Genomic DNA, 21,005 nt, shown 5'->3' with positions numbered 1-21,005 from the left:
AGGGGTACAATGACTTATAAGTGAAGTTTCACTGGTGGCGAACACCATTCCATATGAAATGAAAAGTGGAAAATACCTGCCCATACTTTAAAACCAAATCACCTGGAATAATATATTATAGCGTGCGCATTTTACGCGGAAGAGCGACTGATCAGGTGAGGTTGAGCCTTGATAGTGCCCGAATAGCTTGGATGAGCAACCTATGCATACGAGGCTGCAGGGAAACGTGGAAAGCAGAGGGCAATGCAATAACTCCATTGTGTGTACTGCACTTCTAATGGCCCACAACTATGCACCCCACCATCAACGGGCACTAACATGGTAAAGTGTGGTCAAATAACTCCCATTAGCCGCATAGCATCGGGAGACCATCATCCAAGAGTGGATTGACAACAGGGCTGTAACATGTTGTGGTAATCAACCTTTTACCTCAGCCCGGATCAACTATCACACCGCTTCTTTTTGAAGTGTTCAATAATGGTACGCCTCCATTCATTGTTTAATTATTTTGATTTTCAACATGTGGGTAGAAAAAAAAGTCCAACAATGTTTTAATGAATTGTATAGTCAAAACACAGGCACACAAACACAACTTGTGAAGAGTAGGAAATGTTTAAGTCTGGCACATATTTACATAGCGTCACTTACACTTAAACCTATTTTGAAGTATCTTCATACACCTCGGTTTCTGCTGGAAGATGTTCACATGGCCAGAGAAATACAGTTGACAAATTGCCTGCCACCACTGCTGCTTTACTCACAGGGCTGCGTTGCCAACTGGGTACGGTGGAGCAAAATACATTGTCCTGTGCAATGCTCCCAACGTCTATGCGCCCTGCCTTCACTTACCCGCACTGAACGGTGTGAAGATGATGAAATAACCCGTACACAACCCGCAGGGCTTGAGGAGGGACACTCATTTTCGTGGGGGGTGTGGCACTTTCACCGATAAGACATCAGTGCGACGACCGCCGCACATTTGAAACCATTGAGTTTTGACAGCACGATGGGGTGCATTCGGGGCCTTGCAATGAAAAAGACACTGGTCTCAGGGTAAAACCTGTTGATGGCAGGTGTTATTTGAACAAACGGGGCTTCCTAAAAAACTGTTTTAGGAAAGGATGCCTTCTCCAAATGCATTAAACACTCTAACAAGACAACGTGAACGGGCACACTTTTGGGAGGGTCAGTCGGCACCCTTGGAGAAACGGGATGCTCAGTGAGCCACCAGTGATATAAAACATGGTAGAACATTGTCAAAGATCAACACGATTTGCAGACATTGTTATTATATTGAGGACCGATGGTGCTGCTTATAACCAGGGAAGTAACGGCGTGATGATATTGAACAGGTCATAATATAAAAGTGGAAACGTGCCCTGTCAACACCGCTTGTGCTGTGCGCTTGACTGCACACACCAGCAGCGGCAAGAAAATATGAACACGTTTGGATTTTAACAGATTATGGTGAGAAATGTCCGTTTTATTGCTTTTGATCTTTGATAATTTGGGCCATGTGTTATGTGGCACACTCATTTACACCAATTTATATGGAAAATCTAAAAAAAACTCAATGGGTTAACGACTAAAACTTCCTAAAGATACAGATTCCAGCCAACCAAACTGGTTCTATCTTACCCTTCTCTTTGGTCAGCTTGTTATATTGAAAGGAGGCATCTCTTAGCTGTCAGCACGTTTAACTGCAGGCAGTAACGCTTAATGAACAGCGCATCAATAACGTTCTTAAATCTGAATTCCCTGGCCTCACTATAACACCGTACCACAGGTCATTTTAAGGTATTTAGAGGTTCCTACTTATTTTCGCTGCAGAACTAAGACTGCTCAACATATAAAATAATTATTAAAAATAACAAACCAACGCATCTAAACAGCCAAGAGTTACATTATCAATGGCCAATCCAATTAGACCATAAAATTAACCCATTTGGAAGTATAATCCACGCATGGCATAACACAGTCTGCACAGCACAGATATATTTTTTTCCAATTCATTTCAAATGTCTTTAAAAAAAAACCCCTGCTAATCGTGTGCGTGTTGTGTGAAACGGAGAGCGTCTGCAGCCCATAACCATATCGAGGCTACTCTCTTATCAGTAACAATAACGTGTGCACACGGCGTTGCAAAGCGGAGGGACACGTTGGGAGATCGGAAATACGCTACACACTGGTACATTCATACAAAACTTAACATAAGGGAGACCTGAAATGCCAGTCCGAGGTGCCTACAATAACTGCAATTCTAAACTAGAGAAGCTGGTGGCCTTGGCAAGGATACACACGGTAGCGAGCGGGAAATCCTGGACTCACTGGCTAAGCTGCTGCAACAATTCACTTCGACAAGCCTGGGATTCCGATGAATTCCAGGAGATATCACACAGGTCGCCCTGTCAGTCTGTCTCTACCAGACTAACTGGCTTTAATTCCAGCATTGGCGGATGCTTTACGAAGATTATTTTCTGCATCAGCCACTTCCATAGAAGCCTGTACCGATGTTAAACGGCACAACTCAATGGCCAGCCGCCACAGCCTCACTTTGCCCCCGGCATTGCGACACACCCCACTCACAATTTTAAATGTGTACGCTTTTAAAACCGTTAAAGACTAAATTTTACTTGTCCAAAGAGTTATCAAATACATAAGGTATTAAAAAAGGGTCATAAATGGCACCTGTTGGTTCGCAGAGGTGTGAACAATCCACAGTTTACAGCCCAACTTTTAGCGCTATTTGATCACACACTTGTGCTTTGATGGAACTTTTTCACGAGTTGGGAAGCCACTAAAGATGTAGGGGGGCTCTCCCAATGCAAGGAGAGGTGGAGACTGCACAGTAATCAGCTCAGCGACATTCCACTTTAACACAGGTTGCAAAAAACCCACCACACGTCACAGCTGGGCTAATGAAGCACATTGAAGAAGCCTCCTTCTATATTCTCGGCCCGCTCTGTCTCTCTATTGTCTAGTCACAGCAGTGGCTTCTAAATACCCACGTCCACACTTCTTAAGGCGCACTTCATATAAGTACCGACGAAATAACGGTAATGGGTAGAATTAAAGACGGACTACAAACTACAGTAGCAACTTGACTCTTGACTGCCAACAAATGCGCTAAACCTGCCCTCCTGTACATGTGGGACCACAGTTGCCATTAGTGGAGAGCAGCTCCTTGGGAATTAGTAACCACTGCTGCACACGTGGGAGAAGCTGGCTTTTTGACAATGCCTGCAGAAGGACAATGGACAACAAGTTCCCCACAATGATAAGAGGCGAGTACAATAAACCCACAATCTGCATAATTGTGTTCTCAATGGAAAATCTACACTTTTTTTTCCAAAGACCATGTGGCTGTACAATGGTGCCCACCCACCCCCCACCCTGCACAGGACCATGGTAGCAACATTGCCTGCCACAGTGCTTGTCATTATCGCGCAGCGCACACCTAGCATTAAGGTTGAGGCTGGAGAGCGGCGAGCAGGTGTGTGCGTCACGTGCGCGTATACCGCGCGAGTGTTGTGCGCATGACTGCGTGCGATTTGCGTGATGTCAAGGGAACTGCGACGAAGCCAAATGTTGCAATGCAGACGACACGGTTTTCTCAGCTCCCGTTCGCAGGTTCCGTCGATGTGGCGACATCTGGGCCAACGGGAGGTGACTTCTCGACAGGGCCTGCTGGTGTTGGATGGGCGCTGCCATATGAAAGACACAAACACGCACACATCATTATTATTATGCGTGTTTAGCCAGGATGGCCTCACCGAATCTCAATACTTTTTCACGAGGGTCCTGTGAATAATTTGCAGTAGGGGGGGATGTTGCTGTGGTGTCATCCCAATTGAGTAGTATGCAGGTAATATTTCAGTTATTGGATGTTTGGCCAGTAGTAGTTGCATTGTAATTGATTTACTTTTGTTGAGTGAGAACACCAGACTATCCAGAGAAAACCCATGCAAGAAGAGGGGAGAATATCAACTAAAACAAGTCGAAACCAGGCCCTTCTTGCTGTGGGGCACAAGTAAGCCACCCCTGACACCGAGGCACACAGAGATATGAAAGTTCTGTTTGAAAGCACATAGTAAAGCCAGCATGGCAACAAGGAGGTGGTAAATCCTACGGCACGCTTGACCACCCTTTTCTTCACAGTGCTCACGTCCATGACCGAATCATTTTAAACGGTTGTTTTAGACCGAGTTGACCTTAAAGGTGCCCAGGCTAAATTTAGTCCAATTGTAACAAATGAACACGTCCAGAGTTGCTGGGATTGCAGTGCAGTGTGGCTGGAACTATACCACAGATTCTGTAAGATATGCCGATAACGTAGTGGAATATGGAATACTTAACGGGTACACATGCAGTAGACCTAAAATATAGCACTTGTGTCTGGCAATTTATTAAAATTTATATTTAAAGAAAATGTATAAATATAAAGTATGACATAAGTATACAGTTATGTGTAATGTCAGTTAACAATACTTAAGATGTTTTGGTTCATTTCAGCCATTCCAAGAATGTTACTGTCAAACCTAAAATTCCACTTTCAAATAAATATTTTTAATCTCATTGAAAATGCCAACAATCTTAAAACTAAAATTTAAAAAATTGCTCCCGTATTGTCTTACATTTACTGTAGATAACAGACTCAAGGGCAAGGCCACGGACTTCTCCCATGCTTTGTAAACTCAACAAAGGGTTAAATCAAACAGTGGCTTGCATGCATAAACTATGTGGGCAAACTCACTACTTCAAAAGACCAGTAGTATTTAAATGAAATGCTATCCTTATCCTTCATCAAAACCTAAGTGACAAGTTTTGCAACGAGGTGCATCTGGCCCCAACAAGCATAGAATAAGTGGAACTTGAGCAATCATGTCCAACCATCCAATACTTTCTGCGACACTGGCAAACAGTGGTCTGCCGCAATGAACACGCATGTAACGTACGTACGCACGTTACAACGGAGATGTGTTCGATGAATTGCCCGTGTGCAAGTTGTGATCAGGATTGTTTTATTCGATGAAGGTGCGAGTTAATGATGCTGATCTCCTGCGCGAGTCTTTCGAGTGCCAACCTGGCAGTGGCTTTTAAACGCACTCACCTCTCCTTGGGCTGCTCCGACTTCATCGCATCTTGGGTCTGTTCCTCCCTCGCATCCATGTCTTGCTTCTGTATTGCCCCGTTCACACTCAGGTCTTCTCCACCTCAAGACGGAAACAACATCAAATGCAAAATCAATGAGGCGTTATTATGAACCTTTCCTCTCTCCGCTGGAACTCGCCAAGTTGAGCGACTAACAAAATATAACCAAAGAACGGTGCTGGAAGCCTGCCTGCTGAATGTCCATCGCTCAACTTCGCTCACTCCGGCCGTGAGAGAGGAGAAACTTAACAAGAGAAGTCACGCGATTCCAGCCTATGTTTGTACTCAATCAGAAATAGGTGTGGCAGTGTTTAGGGTATGGGGCTTAACATATGGGCACTATAGCAGAAGCCAAGACAGCGCAAAAAAAGTACGCATGAGACAGTACAAAAGAGACAGAAAATGAATACATTTCAAGAGAGCACACGCACGAAAAAAACAATATTCTATAATCAAGTGCTCATCCCAAATCCGATCAAATAACACGAGCAGGTGAATCATCGTAAGCCTGCATCCCTATTAAAAGTGACACGCAGGATTGCTGAACGCAGGACGAGGGGTGAGGCGTGGCAGGGTGTGGTGGTGGTGAAGGTGCCACATGCCCGGCTTAAGTTTCTGACCGGCGTCGTTTTTCTTCTGCGGCGTTTCCGCTCCGTCCTCGGCCGCCGTCGGAGCGGTGTCGGTGCTGAGCCGATCCCCGCTGGGTCGGCCCGGCGGTCTCTCGCCACCGCCGGGGCCCACGAACGCGTTCTTCAGGTTGTTGTAGACGAAAGTCGCCTTCTTCATGACGTCCTCGTTCGCTTTATATCGCCGCGCCTGTACCGGTGGGGGGGGGGGAGGAGGGGCGAGCGACCATCACGGTGTGAGACGTGGCCACTGCACGAAAATCCAATCTCCCTAGAAACGATCCTTTATTTTTAAATCCTTTATATTAAGTTCGCTTGCTTGCTTGCTTACGACCGTGCAAATCTTTTGGTCGTTTTTTAACCCACTTCCCGTGATCCAATCGAGCTGACATTTTGCACACAGCCTCGTTGTGCGTGACAATTAATGTTCGTGAAATTTTTTTTCCAAAATTTTACACTTTTTAGGACAAAAATATTATATTTAATTACCAATTGCTTCATGGTGCAATGCAATCATCTGACCCATAGGTGGCAGCCATCTCAAGCCAGAGGACGAGAGGACTCTAGCCGCCACGTATATAAAGGATTTATAGTGAAAAACTTTGTTTTTACAGGTTATACTTGTTAATGATGACCTGTCAAGACTGTTACGCAAGATACGAATAGAACTGCGAGAAACACCCTTTAGCATGCAGGTTTTTCACCGTCACGCATAATCCAAGTTTGGTCGAGCTTAGTCTTCTATGCTTTTAAAATGTATGTGTAGTGTGCAAACATTATAAATTGCAACCCTTTTCAATCCACTGTTGGTTGAAGGCCTCCCCACGCCATGTCAGTTATGGGGGCTGTTTGACTCTATTTCACCATGCTGATCAACATGGGTTGATGAAGGCAGTGCCCAGGACCAGTTCAGATATTACTTGTCACCGATGTTATCCGTGGTCGGGAATCAAGCCTATTTCGTCAAGTCCCTCGCACAAATTTTTGCTGATCATGCTGTCGGTGTCACGTCACGAGACTAGGTATCCATTTGCAACCTTCACAGACCAATGGAACCCTTTGTGTTAGAAAACAGCCCACAAAAGCAGATACCACAGAACAACCTCTGAATCTCTTGAAGGGACCTCTGATCCACAAACCTGCCCTGTCACTGGGAGTAATATTTTCCACGTGACAAACTGTGAAAAAGAGCTTTATAACTCATTGGATTCCTCCAGTATAAATACATATTCTAATTCTGATATTTTTAATCCCTAGCGCTGGAATTTAGCCAAATGAAGTATAAAACCAAATTTTACGTAACATGTTATTATTTCTGCATTTGTGACCGGGCTGAAACCAACAATAGCCACCTGGCCACGTCATTACATCATGGTTTCTTAAAAGCCAGTCGTAGTAAAAGAGGGTGGGTGAGGTGTTTTTCATATGGACTAGCAAACGACACGTACTTTTTTCAGGGTGGCGACGAGGTCCTGGTGTTTGTGCAGCAACTGGGCCGTCAGCTTTAGGGAACCCAGCTCATCCATGCATTGTAAACATTTGGCAATGTCCTGCAGAAAAAAAGATTTGACGTATTAGCCACTTCCAGTGTATCCAATGCAATACATCACATACATCTTTCCCAACTGCTTGAAAGAATAGGCTAGTTCTTTTTTTAAAGTGCACGTGGCGTACAACAATAATAAAATGCAATCCTTTGTCAATCCACCACTTGATTAAGGCCTCCCCACGCCATGCCGGTCATGGGGGTTGACTACTCCATTGCGATGGTCAGTACGAGTTGGTGGCGATGAGCCCACGGCTGGTTCAGATCTTACTCGCCACTGACGTTACCAATGGTCGTGAGGTATATAACGCAGTGAGCTAACCATCGTGCCACTACTCAACCCCATGGAGTGTGCACTACACTTTGTTCTACTACAAGCTCAGGATACTTATAAGCAGCATGGTTAAATTTCAATGAGATTTCCCAAGCTGCCATGGTGAAATACGCGCGACAGTAAAGCATTACCCCTCCCGAGTGAAAAGTTTCCAGATGCATATTTATCAGACTCCAGTACGTACGGCATGGTGGGTTTTTTCACGACCTCTGCAGTACACACCGTTGATACATTGCCAATTCTCTAGCGGAGCATAGCAGAGAGTCTCCGCTGGTGTACAGCCAAGTTCCTAGTGGTGCACTGCAAAGTCATGAATTGGTATTTATAAAAGTGTCCATTGGTAGACCGTCAAGTATCTAGTCACAGCTTAAGTTGGCACTTGTAAAAAATTATAATTTTAGATTCATTAATACTGCATGCAATGGGTTCACATAACGTCACCCTTGCAAGCCATATTTTTTATGACCTCTATGTTATTTACATTTTTTTTCATTTAATTGAATTTCGACCATGGATCGCAACAATTTGTCGAATCTACAGGGGGTGGGTTGGTGAATCATTCCATCCCTCGGTGCGTATCCAAGTCTGGTGGAAGGCAATCAAGTCCAGCAGCGCCTAGTATCGTTCACCAGGGCTACGTTAGTCTCGGCTGTGACGCTGTGACGTGTTGCGTACGGGGTTGGCGTAGCTCAGCGAAAGCTTCATCTCCACGTGCAGCTTGTTGAGCCGCTGCTCCATGGATATTTCTGTTGGAAGCATGGGGAGGAGAGCTTGGGGTTAAGTGTGCTGCGGAGTGAGCAAAAGTATTGAAGGGCAGCTCCAACAATAAACATTAATGTAGTCCTATGTTGTTCCACAAATTAGGCGACTTCCAAGTAAAAAAATATAAATCAATTTAATTAATCACATGGGGTGTTATTTTTTGAAGTAGTTGTCCATTGTTTTCGGAAATATAGGTAATTTATTGAATAAGTCACTGCAGAACTCTTTTAAGAAGGGGTCCAGAGACACAGCGAACTTTACTCTATACACGACCATTAAGCATTCCAACTCTACATTTGTACAACTTAATACATCGCCGATGGTGTGGCACGACGCATCAAGGATCATGTTGTCTCATAATAATCCATGTGACTGATTTAACCTGATTCAATCAACAAATAACTCACAGGGTAACCACTCTGGTCAAAATGACCTGCCAAGGCAACTAAGATGGGAGTGAAAATCAAACACCAACCTCGTTTCTTCTCCACCTTCTTTAGCTGCAGCTTCTCCTGCTTTTTGCGCTCCTTCTCCTCTTCCTTCAGCTGCCTGCAGGAAGTGAGGAGGCGCGAGAAGCTCATGACGGGAGGATGCAGCCTTAGTTTGCGCCGTCATTATGACAGCCAGGGCGTTTCCGCATCATTGCAGATCAGGTTCTCAAAACACTTGGCAATGGGGACATACGGAGCCACGATATCTAGAAATGCAGCTGTTCCCCAATTATTCGATTGCCTTGGTTAGTGACTAGACTTGTGAAGGGGGAGTGTAAGAGTTGAAATTATGTAAAAACTGGTCTTTGAACGCTGTGTATTTGCTAGGGTTAGAACACATGTTTTAGTTATGGATTATTAACCTAGGCTTGGTATGTTCGGGAAAATGCTATCATTGTAAGAATGCGGCTAATTCTGATGACCTTGTTGTGGTTAAAGTTGTTCTTGTTAAGGTAATTAAGATGTCAGTGTGTGTTTTTAGTCAGATTTAGGGCTAAGCTTGTTACGGACAGAGCTGCACTTGCTAGGGTTACCGTTGTGCTTGTTAGAGTATAATCATACAGAGGACGCTTGTATTGTAAACTAGAGCAAGAACTTGACTTTCAAGTGCAAAGGGTATGGGCTGGGCTTGTGAGAGATAGCATGACAGCTTTGTTTCCTACCATTCAATCAACTGACAGTCTCGTGTTTTTACTCGGGTGTATATGGGGCAAACGAACACCGACATCTACTGCTGTTGGCCGACTGTGTGTAATGTAAGCGGGCAACGGCCGCTCACTTCTTCTCCTTGGCCGGCTTGCGGTCGGGCTGCCTTTTGGGCGGCGCCCTACGAGGAGCGCTCTCTTTCTTCTCTTTCTTCACCTGCAGCGGCGACACAAGCCGAACGGCGCTGAGAAATGGCAAACACTTCATAGCCCATACCACCTCCCACCACCCCCAGCCACCGAGATCCACAAATAAAAGTTTCTCAAGTATTCAAAACTGATGTCATTAAAGTGGCAATTTACGTTGCTTTCTGCGGTTATTTGTAGCAGGAGCACCGTCTAATCTGAAAATAGAGTTAATGGTGATGGAATTACCGACGGGCAAATAAACTATTTATATAGTATCTGCATTTCAAGACGCTGTACAGAACGAGTGGATTTTTTAGAGGCAATCAGTCATTGATAGAGGGAAAAAAGGTATTGGGAGCCTGGGGTTGAATAGGAGCAAGGATTAAACGGGAAATATTTATGGGTTAGGGAGTTAAAGACTACGGGGTAGAATAGGAGAATAAAACCACACAAGCACCGTAATGGTATAAAATGGGTCAATGGCTGGATTTACTTGATTAGTAGTTGATATTTTATTGACTCAGAAAATTAAACGTGATACTCTGATACTCAATTTGTACGTGATATTGTCATCTTGACAAGGGCTGATTGATGAAATGACAAGATGCGGGTTGTGGTCTCACCACCCACTGGCTCACTGCCACCACCGCAGACGCATTCGAGAGAAATTGCTCGGGAGCCTACGAGTCAGTGTGGGCACATGCAACAATGCGAGTGGGGCAACACACTGTAATTACCAAGTACATAAAACCACGCAAGAATATGTCCTACCACTGAAACATAACAAATAAAAGCATGTAGGTTCACCAGCATATTAGCCTCTTATAGACCAATGTGACTTGTGAAAACAAGGGTTGCCTGAGGTGAAGCAAAGAATGCTCCATTAACACCGAGAACCCATTCAACACAGCACAATATGATTGCAATGGGCAATGTGTACACATTACAATGGACAATTGTCAAAGTTATATCAACATTTGTTTCCCGAAAGGTGGACCTTGAGGCAGTGATGGATATTCTAAATTCTCACGTTGGCCATCAGTCTATCCCCACAGGTCACGGACAGTTGACATTCCCCAAAGTACTTATTTTGTTGAACCCATTAAGAGGATAGGTCGATTTGCAACTCCCCATTGCTTAAATTTCCATTTAAAGCTTTCGTGACTGCAGGGATTCATCTTCTTGGTTATTTCGGTAAAGTCACGTGTTATGTTTTATTTTATTATTATATTATTTCCCTTCTACGTGACTTTACCGAAAGAACCAAGAAGATGAATCCCCATTGCTTGTTCGAGTGAAATAACGATCGCTTTTGCTTGCGAGCGGTAACAGCGCAGCACCCACCTCCACCTCGGAGTCGGAGGAGGACGAGGAAGGCTTCGGTCGACTTTTCTCCACTGGCTTCTTCTTCACTTCCTCCTTCTTCCCCTTCCTGGGCTCCTTCTCCTTCTTGTCCTCTTTGCCCTTCTTGTCCTCTTTGCCCTTCTTGTCCTCTTTGCCCTTCTTGTCCTCTTTGCCCTTCTTGTCCTTCTTGACATCGTCCCGCTCCTTCTTCTTCTCCTCCTCCTCGTGGAGGCGGTCCTCCTCCTCGCGTTCGCGCATCCTGCGCAGCTCATCCTCCTCCTGGCGACGCCGGCGTTCCTCGAGCTCGCGTCGCCGCGCCTCGTCGCGCCGCTTCCACTCGCTCACGCGGTCCCCGTCGTCGCTGGCACGCGAGCGGACGTGCCGATCGCAAACGTGCGCACGCACACGTAGGTGGTGCAGCCGCAAATTAATACAAATATAGACTCGATATACAAACATGGCATAGTGCATGCTCAAACACATCTTATGCATGTGTTACCATCATCATCATCAGCCACGATGGAGCCACTTATGGATGAATAACTCATCGAGTCCATCACCATCTCTCCCGGTTTGCAATACTACAATCCATCTAGCTACTGCACACGAGCCGATTTCATCGCTCCATCTCCGCAGTGGTCCTCAGCATGGGCGTGTTCCATACGTTGGCAGCCACTCCCGACGTTAATCTTGACCACCAACCATAGTTTCCCCACTGGCAATCGTAAGTGAACCGAGATGGAGCAATGAAATCACCTCATGTGCGGTGCTAGATGAATTATTACATCGCAAAAACATTAAAGGTGGCAACATCTTGGGTAGACCATCAATACGCAGTGGGATTAATTACGTATGTTGAACTTCTTTCGCATCGTACGTAGCCGACCATGCTAATCGGATATGCAAATGTCCGATGATAATGATGATGCCGATAATTTCTCATAAAACTATTACAGATGCGGTTTTCTCTGAGCAAGCGTGACTTGATTGACCAAAATATTCACTCTCCCCGGCTCGCAGTGCTCCCACAATGCGTCACAGGTCCCATCACACGGTGATGCTCTCACCTCTCGCTGCTGGAGTCAGACGAGACGGGTGATGGCGGCTTCTCCACCTTCCTGGGACGAGGCTTTGCTGGAGCCTTCTTTTCAACTACTGTGGAAGACAATAACAAAGTGCGAGTATTTGTGTTCAGCACCCAAAAAAACACACAATGACACTGGCCCACTTTAAGTGCGAATGCCAACCGAGTGCCTCGGGTTGCAAGGTAGGCAGGTGGTAAAATAGAGTCGACGTGGTGGCGCATGTGTGCGTAATCCAGATATTTTACATTAACCTTGGTGGGGCACCTAAAGGTCACGTGCTGTAAGACTCCCAACTTGTGAAACTAGATACCCAACAGATGGTAGCACATCATGTGTGTGCATGTTTAAGTATTATCTCATCGAGGAGATAACCCACCAAAGAATTGGGTCAAAACATCCCAATGTATGATGTTCCTGAAAAAGCTTTCCAATTCCTCAAGGATTTCTTTTATACATATTCTTACTATACAACAAGTGATGGCCTCCTTTTTCTACTGGCTGCATAGTAAATGAGTTCAGTTGCAGCTATGGAGCTTCTTCCGCTTTGACGACTGTACAAAAACAAGACGGTTAACTCGATGGTGCCACTGCACGCAACCCCAAGCGTGGCGGCATTCCGTGCCTGTGGTAGACCATCAACAAGCTGGCCACAGTAACACTGCGGCGGCACTGTGCAGTGCTTTATCAGTGACGCGGCAATGCTGGGTACCTTTCTCAGGGGGGTTTGTAAAAACCTCGAGCGACGGCTCTTCGGCCGAGTCGCTCTCCGAGCTGGCTGGACGAGGTTTCGGAGACTTCTCAGGCGACGGAACCTTTTCGTGAGCGCTGGAATCGTCTGCTTCCTCCGATTCAGATTCGGACACGGACTTTGACTTCTGCGGAAAAAAGGGGGACGCTTAACAACACCGAGCTCGCTCGACACGGCGGGCGAGCAAGAGCTCGCGACGATGCGAGATGAAGGCAAGGGTGCGGTTCCGTACCTTCCTCCTTCCCCCACGCGCTGGGCCGCTGCTCGCTCGGCCACCCCGCGTCGCCCCTTTCACTCGCTCTGGGGAAAAGTCCTGCGCGGTGGACACAACACAAAACCATTACGCCAAAATGCAACGCCTGAAAACGAGTAGGAATATCCACAACCGACTCGGGGGTTGTAAAGGAAATACATTGCCTACTTGTTAATTGCCTCGAGTAGAACACTGGGAGTGCAGTGGCGCGCACTTCCAGTACATTAATCTTGATTTGAAGCTTTCGTGAATAAAGGAATACATATTCCTTTGGTTCTTTCGGTAAAGTCACGTAGGTAAAATAAAACATCACGACTTTTGATCGCAACACAAGCAATCTTCATCAGATGGAACAACCACAGCAAGAAAAAAATACTGAAATAGGCGAGAGATCTGCCGTGGCAAGAGGTTATATAGGTAAGAAAGGGGGGAGGGGCAAGGGGTGTGGAGCAGGGGAAGGGGGCTGCGCGAGCGCTCGGGGGAGAAGACGTGAGGCTGGGGGGGAAGTAGGCAGGGCTAGAAGTGGGAAGCTGAGTGTGGGACACGGGGGGAAAATAACCACTATTAACCAGGTAAAGCCTTAACTGGTTGTGGTTGTTTCCATCGTACCCTCCGGGTACTAGTAGATTTTTCAGAGTTATTTCCCCCCGTGTCCCACACTCCGCTTCCCACTTCTAGTCCTGCCTACTTCCCCCCAGCCTCACTTCTTCTCCCCCTAGCGCTCACGCAGCCCCCTTTCCCCTGCTCCACACCCCCCCCTCCTCTCTCTCTCTCTCTCCCCCCTTGCTTACCTATATAACTCGTGTACATTGTTTTTTGAGGAGGGGTTGACGGGTCAATCATGTACATGACACACGTAACATTCAGGGCTACTAGGTGTAATACATATCATGAAGGAAGTAGACTGCAAGGCAAGGTTAATATTAAACATTACTTTTGTGTATATGTAATGTCAAAATATATTTGTATCCAATGAACAAAATCTATAAAATAAAAGAAAGAAAAATCTTGCAAATGTATCACGCCTGTAATGCTTTAAAAAAATATGCAGTTGTCCTGAAACATATAACTAACTATAATAATATTCTAGCTCGCACCAGGCGCAAGACATCTGTAGACCAAGATGAAACAGTGGGCTCAGATAGCGGCTCTACTGGGGAGGGCGTGGAACACCTTTTGATCAATTTTGACAGTTTTAACACAACATTATGTTGAGGTTTTGTTTATATTCACCATGTGTCCCTTGAAGATCACCTTTAAGTTATCATGCCCCCTTGTTCCAGGTAAACGGACAGTGCGAATGCATGAAAGCTATAAACCTCAGCTGGAACGCTCCTTTGAATATGGTCAGCTGGAAGAAGTGGCATTGCTGAAGCAGCTTTACATAAAAATGCGATACCACGAGGAGGGCAATGGGCATATCCACCTCGTCGCTGCCCTTGTCCGAGTCGTGAGAGCTCTCCTCCTCGTACTCCGAGCCCGAGGGGCTCCGAGAAGCCACGGGGAATTCCTCCATCTCCGCACCGCTTTCCGCAGCTCCTGCCTCCTCGCTAGATGAGCGCCTCACTCGTTTGGCTGGCTGAAGGTGCAAATGAACGCTCGCTTAGTGACGCTCGCACAGACACGGTGAAATTATGAACGGGCAAAACCCAGGGCCTTTGGACCACACTTCACATAGCTTTATTTTCTACTATACTATTTTTATTTTACCAGGTAAGTCCCACTGAGCTATATAGCTTTGTCAGAAGCGACCTGGCCACAAATGATGGGTAATTTAACAGCCGTGCTGACTCTTTGCTCCGACATGTTCACTTGTGTACTGTGAAGCATTATTTACTTAAATGTTCTAGTAATATAACAACTAGCATTGAAGATCACTCGAAGCACACTACACCACATGTGTACAGCCAGATTGAATGAAATGAAGAAGCAATGACATCTCGTAGGGCCATTCATTGTCACAAAATAGGTGTACTGCTTACTTTGAAAATTCCAAACGACAATGTTTTCGCCTTGCCACATGGCACTTACGGCGCGAATGGAGAATAATTTGCAAAAATAAATAGGTGACTTCGTTGGCAGCGGCGAACAGCACAAAACTCACCATTCATGCGGGTTTATAACAAAGATGTGTGATTACGCACAACAGTACTACTCAAACATACAACTCACACGGTAGGCCATTACTTGAAATATTGGGTCAATTGTACATAGTATTCCATAATAAGCAAGGACCAATGATGATGTCAGACGTGTCGCGTACCACGTCCAAGACGACTTCAGGTTTTTTGCGCTTGGCAGGCGGTGGTGGGACTTTTTCCTGAGTGCCAGGATCGTCCACTTCCTCCAGGTCCGATGGCGCCCTCTCTCCTTCGCTGCTGTCTCTCACCGGCGGGGACGGCTGCCCCCCGTACGGCTCACTGCCCTCCGCTTCGCTGGCCTCACTACCGCTCTCCGACGGGGCTGAACTCTGCTGGCAGATGCAAGGGAACACGTGATGGAATTACGTCACTGGGTCGAGGAGAGGGTTGCATTGGTAATAACACTGTCATCTATAACGGTGCACCAATGAGCAGCTTAAATTAAAGTGTTTGGCCTGATATACAAAGTAATGCTAATAACCTGGCACATCAATGTTCTAAGGCTTTAATCCCAAGAAGAAATAATGCACTGAACAAATTTGTGGAAAGCATAAAAAATACGAAAAAAGTGTTTTATCTAACATCATTTGTTGGGAGTTAAGAATGGTGTTCACAAAAACAAACATTTGACAAGAAACCTGATTAAATAAAGGTTATCGATAAAACAGTTGAGTAAAAAAAGACACAAATAGGCACACATCCTTTGCCTTCAACAAATGACTCACACCGTGCTACAAACCTTGAGAGTGGAAAACTTGACATTGGGGTTATTCTCAATCTCCCAGAGGCCCTCGTTAAAGCCCTTGCGCTTATTGGGCTTGCCATACTTGTTCTTGGTCTGGATATATGGGAATATATCCTTCACACCTAGAAAGGCCCTGTCTCACACATACAAAAAAGACAAAGATCCCCCATATAGCCTTAACAGACTTGTGGGGCAAGTGCTGTTAGCGAACACATACGTACACACGTAGGAATCCTTTAGTTGCTTGGATAGATCAAGTAAACGTGCTGGTTCGCGAGAGTCTGTTGAGGCTGGCACAACGCAAGAGGGGTGATCAATTTAAGCCGAGTTTAAGTTGTTGAAGCTCAGCCCAGTTTAATTTACATACTTCTACCAGTGATGTCAATGGCCAGGAATCGAACCCCGGTGGTTGAATATTGCAGGGGCGCCCTACTCACCACAACACTTTCTCCCCACCCACACTCACAGATTGAGCACACACAAATTAGCTACCAAATATGACCGCATTACAAAGTTACTCTACTTAGAGCGAGGCGCTTTATACAGTAACAGTCAAGTTAGTTAGAGTCACACACATATGGTTTTAATCATCTTTCCTGGCTTGCCATTTCAACAAAATATTGGATGGGTAAAGAGAGAGAGAGAGAGTGACGAGAGTAATAAAATAATAAAAATAAAACATAATAAAATGATTCTCACGACGTTTCGGCCACAACGCAAGCAGCCGTTGTGGCCGAAACGTCGTGAGAATAATTTTATTATGTTTTATTTTTATTATTTTATTACTTCCCTTCTACGTGACTTTACCGAAAGAACCAAGAAGATGAATCCCTGCAGTCACGAAAGCTTTAAATCAAAATTTAGTGACGAGAGTGTTTATTATTAAAGAAATGTTCCGAGTCCAACAGGTAATACGCACGTTTCATGAGTGCCGTAAAAGAAGATGGGGTACTTGCTGGACGGTGGCTTCACCGCTCCCTCTGCCACTTCATCGATCTGCCGGTGCGCACGCACACACACAACACAGCTAAGAGCACGCACTGAACAAAAGCCTGCTGTGTTATCACGTGGCTACAGCACACTTTGTATGGCAATACTTTCACAAATGTATTTATGGCTCTAAATCTGTGCCACTTTGGTAAACATTCTAGATCATAACACGAACTTAAAACGTCATGTCTGGAGTTGCTACAATGCACGAGTCACTGCCATGTTCATGTTTACACTATAATTTTTAAGATATAAGATATGCATTTTTTTTACGAAATCACGATTGCCATTAAAATGTAATTGTATTTAAGAATGTTATTGTTTTGTTTGTCCTTTGCAGAACATCTATGACTAATCAAGGTTACTTAACGTTATTTAACTGCGGTTCACTCAACATAAACCTATCACGCTTATAACCATGCACAACGTAAGTTACACAAGAACCAATAAGTACATTTAACTAATATAATGTATTACGTCGTATAAGCATAATCAAGTCTAATTACTCAGGTTTGCACGGTTGACTACGTGCAAAGGAAATTCAACATACATATATACAATATGAATTTAATAGCGAATAGCTATTTTTCTGAACGTGAGCTATTACTGTGAACTTTATTTCCAGCATTATTTCATATTTTGACCTGAAATTAAATATTTAAGGAAAAAACGCACAAGCAATGCTGATCACAATATAAACAAGAGGACGATTCGATTATCGTGGACCTTGCATCACGTGATATATCGTCGTCATATTGTGGGACCCCCCCCCCCTCCCAGCTTATGCTCACTGGCATCACGGCCCCGCGCCTCTTCCCCCACCATGAGAATGAAACTCGACGTCGCGGTCTGGCACTTCACATCATTAATCCATCTTTCAATTGACAATCCTACTCCCCAAATGTGCATCGCACTCACACGTGTATTTGTAAAGGGTTCATGACGAGTTACGCTTGGACAAAACGAGTTTAAAATGATTCACATAGCCTGTGCATTTTGAACTGTGGACACTGCTATATACGCATATAGACTGTCAATGCAAATGTATCACTCGCTGCTGATTTGATATATTGCAGAACAGTACAGCAGATGTGGCTGTAGTTGCATACAACACAGGCATACACAATCGCGACATTTGATGAATATAAACGCCCGAATGCATTGCTATGCGCAGTGTAGGGTAGGGTAACGCATGCGAGATATGGGTCCGTATTATGGATTAAACTTGGACAGAATGATGAATTGAGTTTCACTTTTTGGGCGTTTGACAGTGGTTTTCCAAAGGAGACAATGGTACCCCACGAAAGGAATATTGAATTTTAGCCATCGGCTCAGCACCGCCTGTTCAATTTAGTACGGGGACATGGGGCCCCCGAGTGTTTATCAACTCAGGATGATTTTTTTTTTATTTTTACTGGAGGAATCCGATGAGCTATAAATCTTTCTTTTTTCACAGATCTCCCGCAGAACTACATCAATCTCGGGCCAAACTCTTAACTAGGGTAATGCAAACCCTTAATCCGAAAGAAGGCTCAAAGGCCGATTAATTATATTACAATTCTCTGTGCCAGCAAAAAAAGCCGATTGATAAACAGTACAAAGTGCATTCATAAACACAGCCATGCCTTGCTGATGAGACTGTGAAAACGAACCCAGTCTCCACTGCTGCCCTATACAATATTGAAAAGAGATACCGTTCCAAACGGGTAGCAGCAGTGGTTAGCGCAATAGCTTGCACACTTCACGATGAATTCGGCTACCTGACTTCCAATTCCCGGCCACGGCTAAAATCCGTCCCTCTGTCCCAAGCCTCCCGTCCACACCCCCCCCCCCCAAACTGCAATGACCATCGTGGTGAAGTATGGTCAAGCAACGCGCGCGACTCAATATTGGGAGGGCACCTCGTGCAGCAGTGGGTTGACAAGGAGCTTTTACAATGCTCCCTGAGCAAACAGATCTTATTTTTTGTTGGCGGCGAGGCTGTCCAAACAAGAATTTGAAGCTGTTAATAAGAAAAAAAACACGAGTCACGTTCAGGCGCAATCCACAGGACGCCTTTGTGACTTTAACGTGCGTTTATTCTCAATGAACGCAAGACAATCAACTCGTATCTGACACAGCCCTAGAGTTCACGGTCTGGGTGCGTATCTAACAAGGGGATTGTTAAGATCGGTCATTCCAAGTGGCACGTTCGTGCAATCGATAAACGAGCGAAAACAAAGTTCCGCAAGAAGCGTACGTGACTTCCAATCATCATCTGAATGAAAGGAATACCAAGGTTGCAGTAAGCCGGCACGAAATACACTTTTAAAATAAAACACAACTTTTCACCCGTGTTGTGGGAACAAACGGCTCAGTATACTACGTGCCCCCCTTTAAAGAACATTCTTTTTAGGAGCCCTCATGATACCACCCCCATCACCACCACCAACATTTCAAAATCGTTCCTGCAAACAAATGCAAACGTTGCGACATACGAGCCCTCAAATCTAAAACCTACAACATTGAGATGTTGTGGCGTGAGAGCCACAACTCCTCAGGACTGGGGTGGATGGATGAAGGCGATGAGATGTGACGGGACATGGCATGACACTGAATCGTTTTGTCCGCTTTGTGCATTCGCGTTCATCGCGTTCATCGCAAACGCGGCCGACCCAGTGCATTGACGGGGAATGAGTGGCCCACCAATCCGCACGGGGGGAAAAAGCCACAAACTCACCCGTGCCGGCCAGTGCGGGTAGCCCTTCATCTTGGCGAAGATCAGGTCGCCGGGCTTGTACTCGCGTGCCATCGCTTCGTCCGCTTCGAGCCGCAACAAGCGTACGCCAAGCCCCACCACACTCCCGTTCGCCGGGGCCCAGCTCGCTCGGCCTTTCCCTCCGCGGGGGGCCGAGGGTTTCCTTAGTCCAGACCGGGTGGGGGTTGGTGATGACCAAGCGGATGGTTCTCGCTAATCAAGCGACGGATCGCTGCTGCTGCTGTTGTTGTTGTTGCTGCTGCTGTTGTTGCTGCTGCTGCTGTTGTTGTTGTTGCTGTTGTTGCTGCTGCCTGACGCGAACCACAACGCGAGCACGGTGGCCTGCAACGGGGCCAAGAATCGCCTCGCGTTGCTCCCCAAATCCACCGCTCTGAGGCGTCGCTTGGTTCTTGGCGAAGCGATTTTTTTTGGGCTCTTCGATGAAAAGCCTTCCTCGGTGGCGACGACAACGACGTCGTCGTCGTTCCGTGAAATGGAGGCCGCCGCTGTTGCTGTTGCTGCTGAGAAGCCTCACGGAGGGGGCTCCCGGGGCGCGCGAAAGCGGCCGCCGATCGTCTGCAGGAGGGTGGGAGGAGTCGTGGGGGGGGGGGGCACGGAAGGGCCTACGGGTGCCCGGCAGGCGAAGGGAGAGAGGGGGGCGGCAGCGTGGAGAGGGGGGAAACGCGATTTTTTAATTCGTAAAAAATTAACCCGTAAAAACAAAGTTTTTCACTATAAATCCTTTATATGCATGGCATCGGTTTTATTATTCATTTCTGTTTTTCTTGAGTAAGAGTTTCATTTTTATCACATTGATGTTTTAAATAAAATATGAAAATTTTTTTTTCTAAAAAGTGGAAAATTTAGGAAAAAAATTTTCACGAAAATAAATTGTCACGCACAACGAGACTGTGCAAAATGTCAGCTCGATTGGATCACGGGAAGTGGGTTAAAAAACGACTGAAAGGTTTGCACGGTCGTAAGCGCGCAAGTAAGTGAACTTAATATAAAGGATTTAAAAACCACGCGTGGTTCTGCACCGCATTCGTGCACAGAGACGACCTCATCTCTCTCAACTTGGCAGCAGAACTTAATAGCGATAATTGGTTGTTTACCCTTCTATCTGGCAACAAAACTGACACGTTTTTTTACAAGGAGTCATGTTTGCATAGACCACAATACCTGCAGTCATAATGCAAACAAAAAGCATAACTCTGAT

The 21,005-nt window shown here is 45.6% G+C and overlaps 1 protein-coding gene across 4 annotated transcripts; it reads right to left on the bottom strand.

Annotated features, from left to right (window-relative positions):
- Positions 1-534: 534 nt before the first annotated feature.
- Positions 535-20,370, bottom strand: LOC133343871 (hepatoma-derived growth factor-related protein 2-like). 4 transcript variants are annotated; one of them, XM_061553811.1, is made up of 17 exons: positions 19,769-20,370; positions 16,979-17,055; positions 16,054-16,192; positions 15,437-15,646; positions 14,600-14,752; positions 13,153-13,233; positions 12,882-13,047; positions 12,155-12,242; positions 11,280-11,448; positions 11,088-11,243; positions 9,689-9,771; positions 8,895-8,968; positions 8,333-8,403; positions 7,226-7,327; positions 5,772-5,967; positions 5,111-5,213; positions 535-3,704 (listed from the first exon to the last, which is right to left on the bottom strand). In XM_061553811.1, exons 1-17 carry the CDS (start codon positions 19,838-19,840, stop codon positions 3,614-3,616), a joined length of 2,031 nt encoding a protein of 676 aa, XP_061409795.1. In that variant the 5' UTR covers positions 19,841-20,370; the 3' UTR covers positions 535-3,613. The 4 variants fall into 4 exon arrangements, with proteins under 4 accessions (XP_061409795.1, XP_061409791.1, XP_061409794.1 ...); XM_061553807.1 differs by having other exon boundaries at positions 11,088-11,448; XM_061553810.1 differs by having other exon boundaries at positions 5,111-5,204; positions 11,088-11,448.
- Between the last annotated feature and the right edge of the window lie 635 nt (positions 20,371-21,005).

This window comes from Lethenteron reissneri, chromosome 18 (genome assembly GCF_015708825.2).
Source record: "Lethenteron reissneri isolate LAM-NWPU_2019-01 chromosome 18, ASM1570882v1, whole genome shotgun sequence".
Lineage (NCBI taxonomy): Eukaryota > Metazoa > Chordata > Hyperoartia > Petromyzontiformes > Petromyzontidae > Lethenteron > Lethenteron reissneri.
This window is presented reverse-complemented; position numbering and strand designations above follow the sequence as displayed.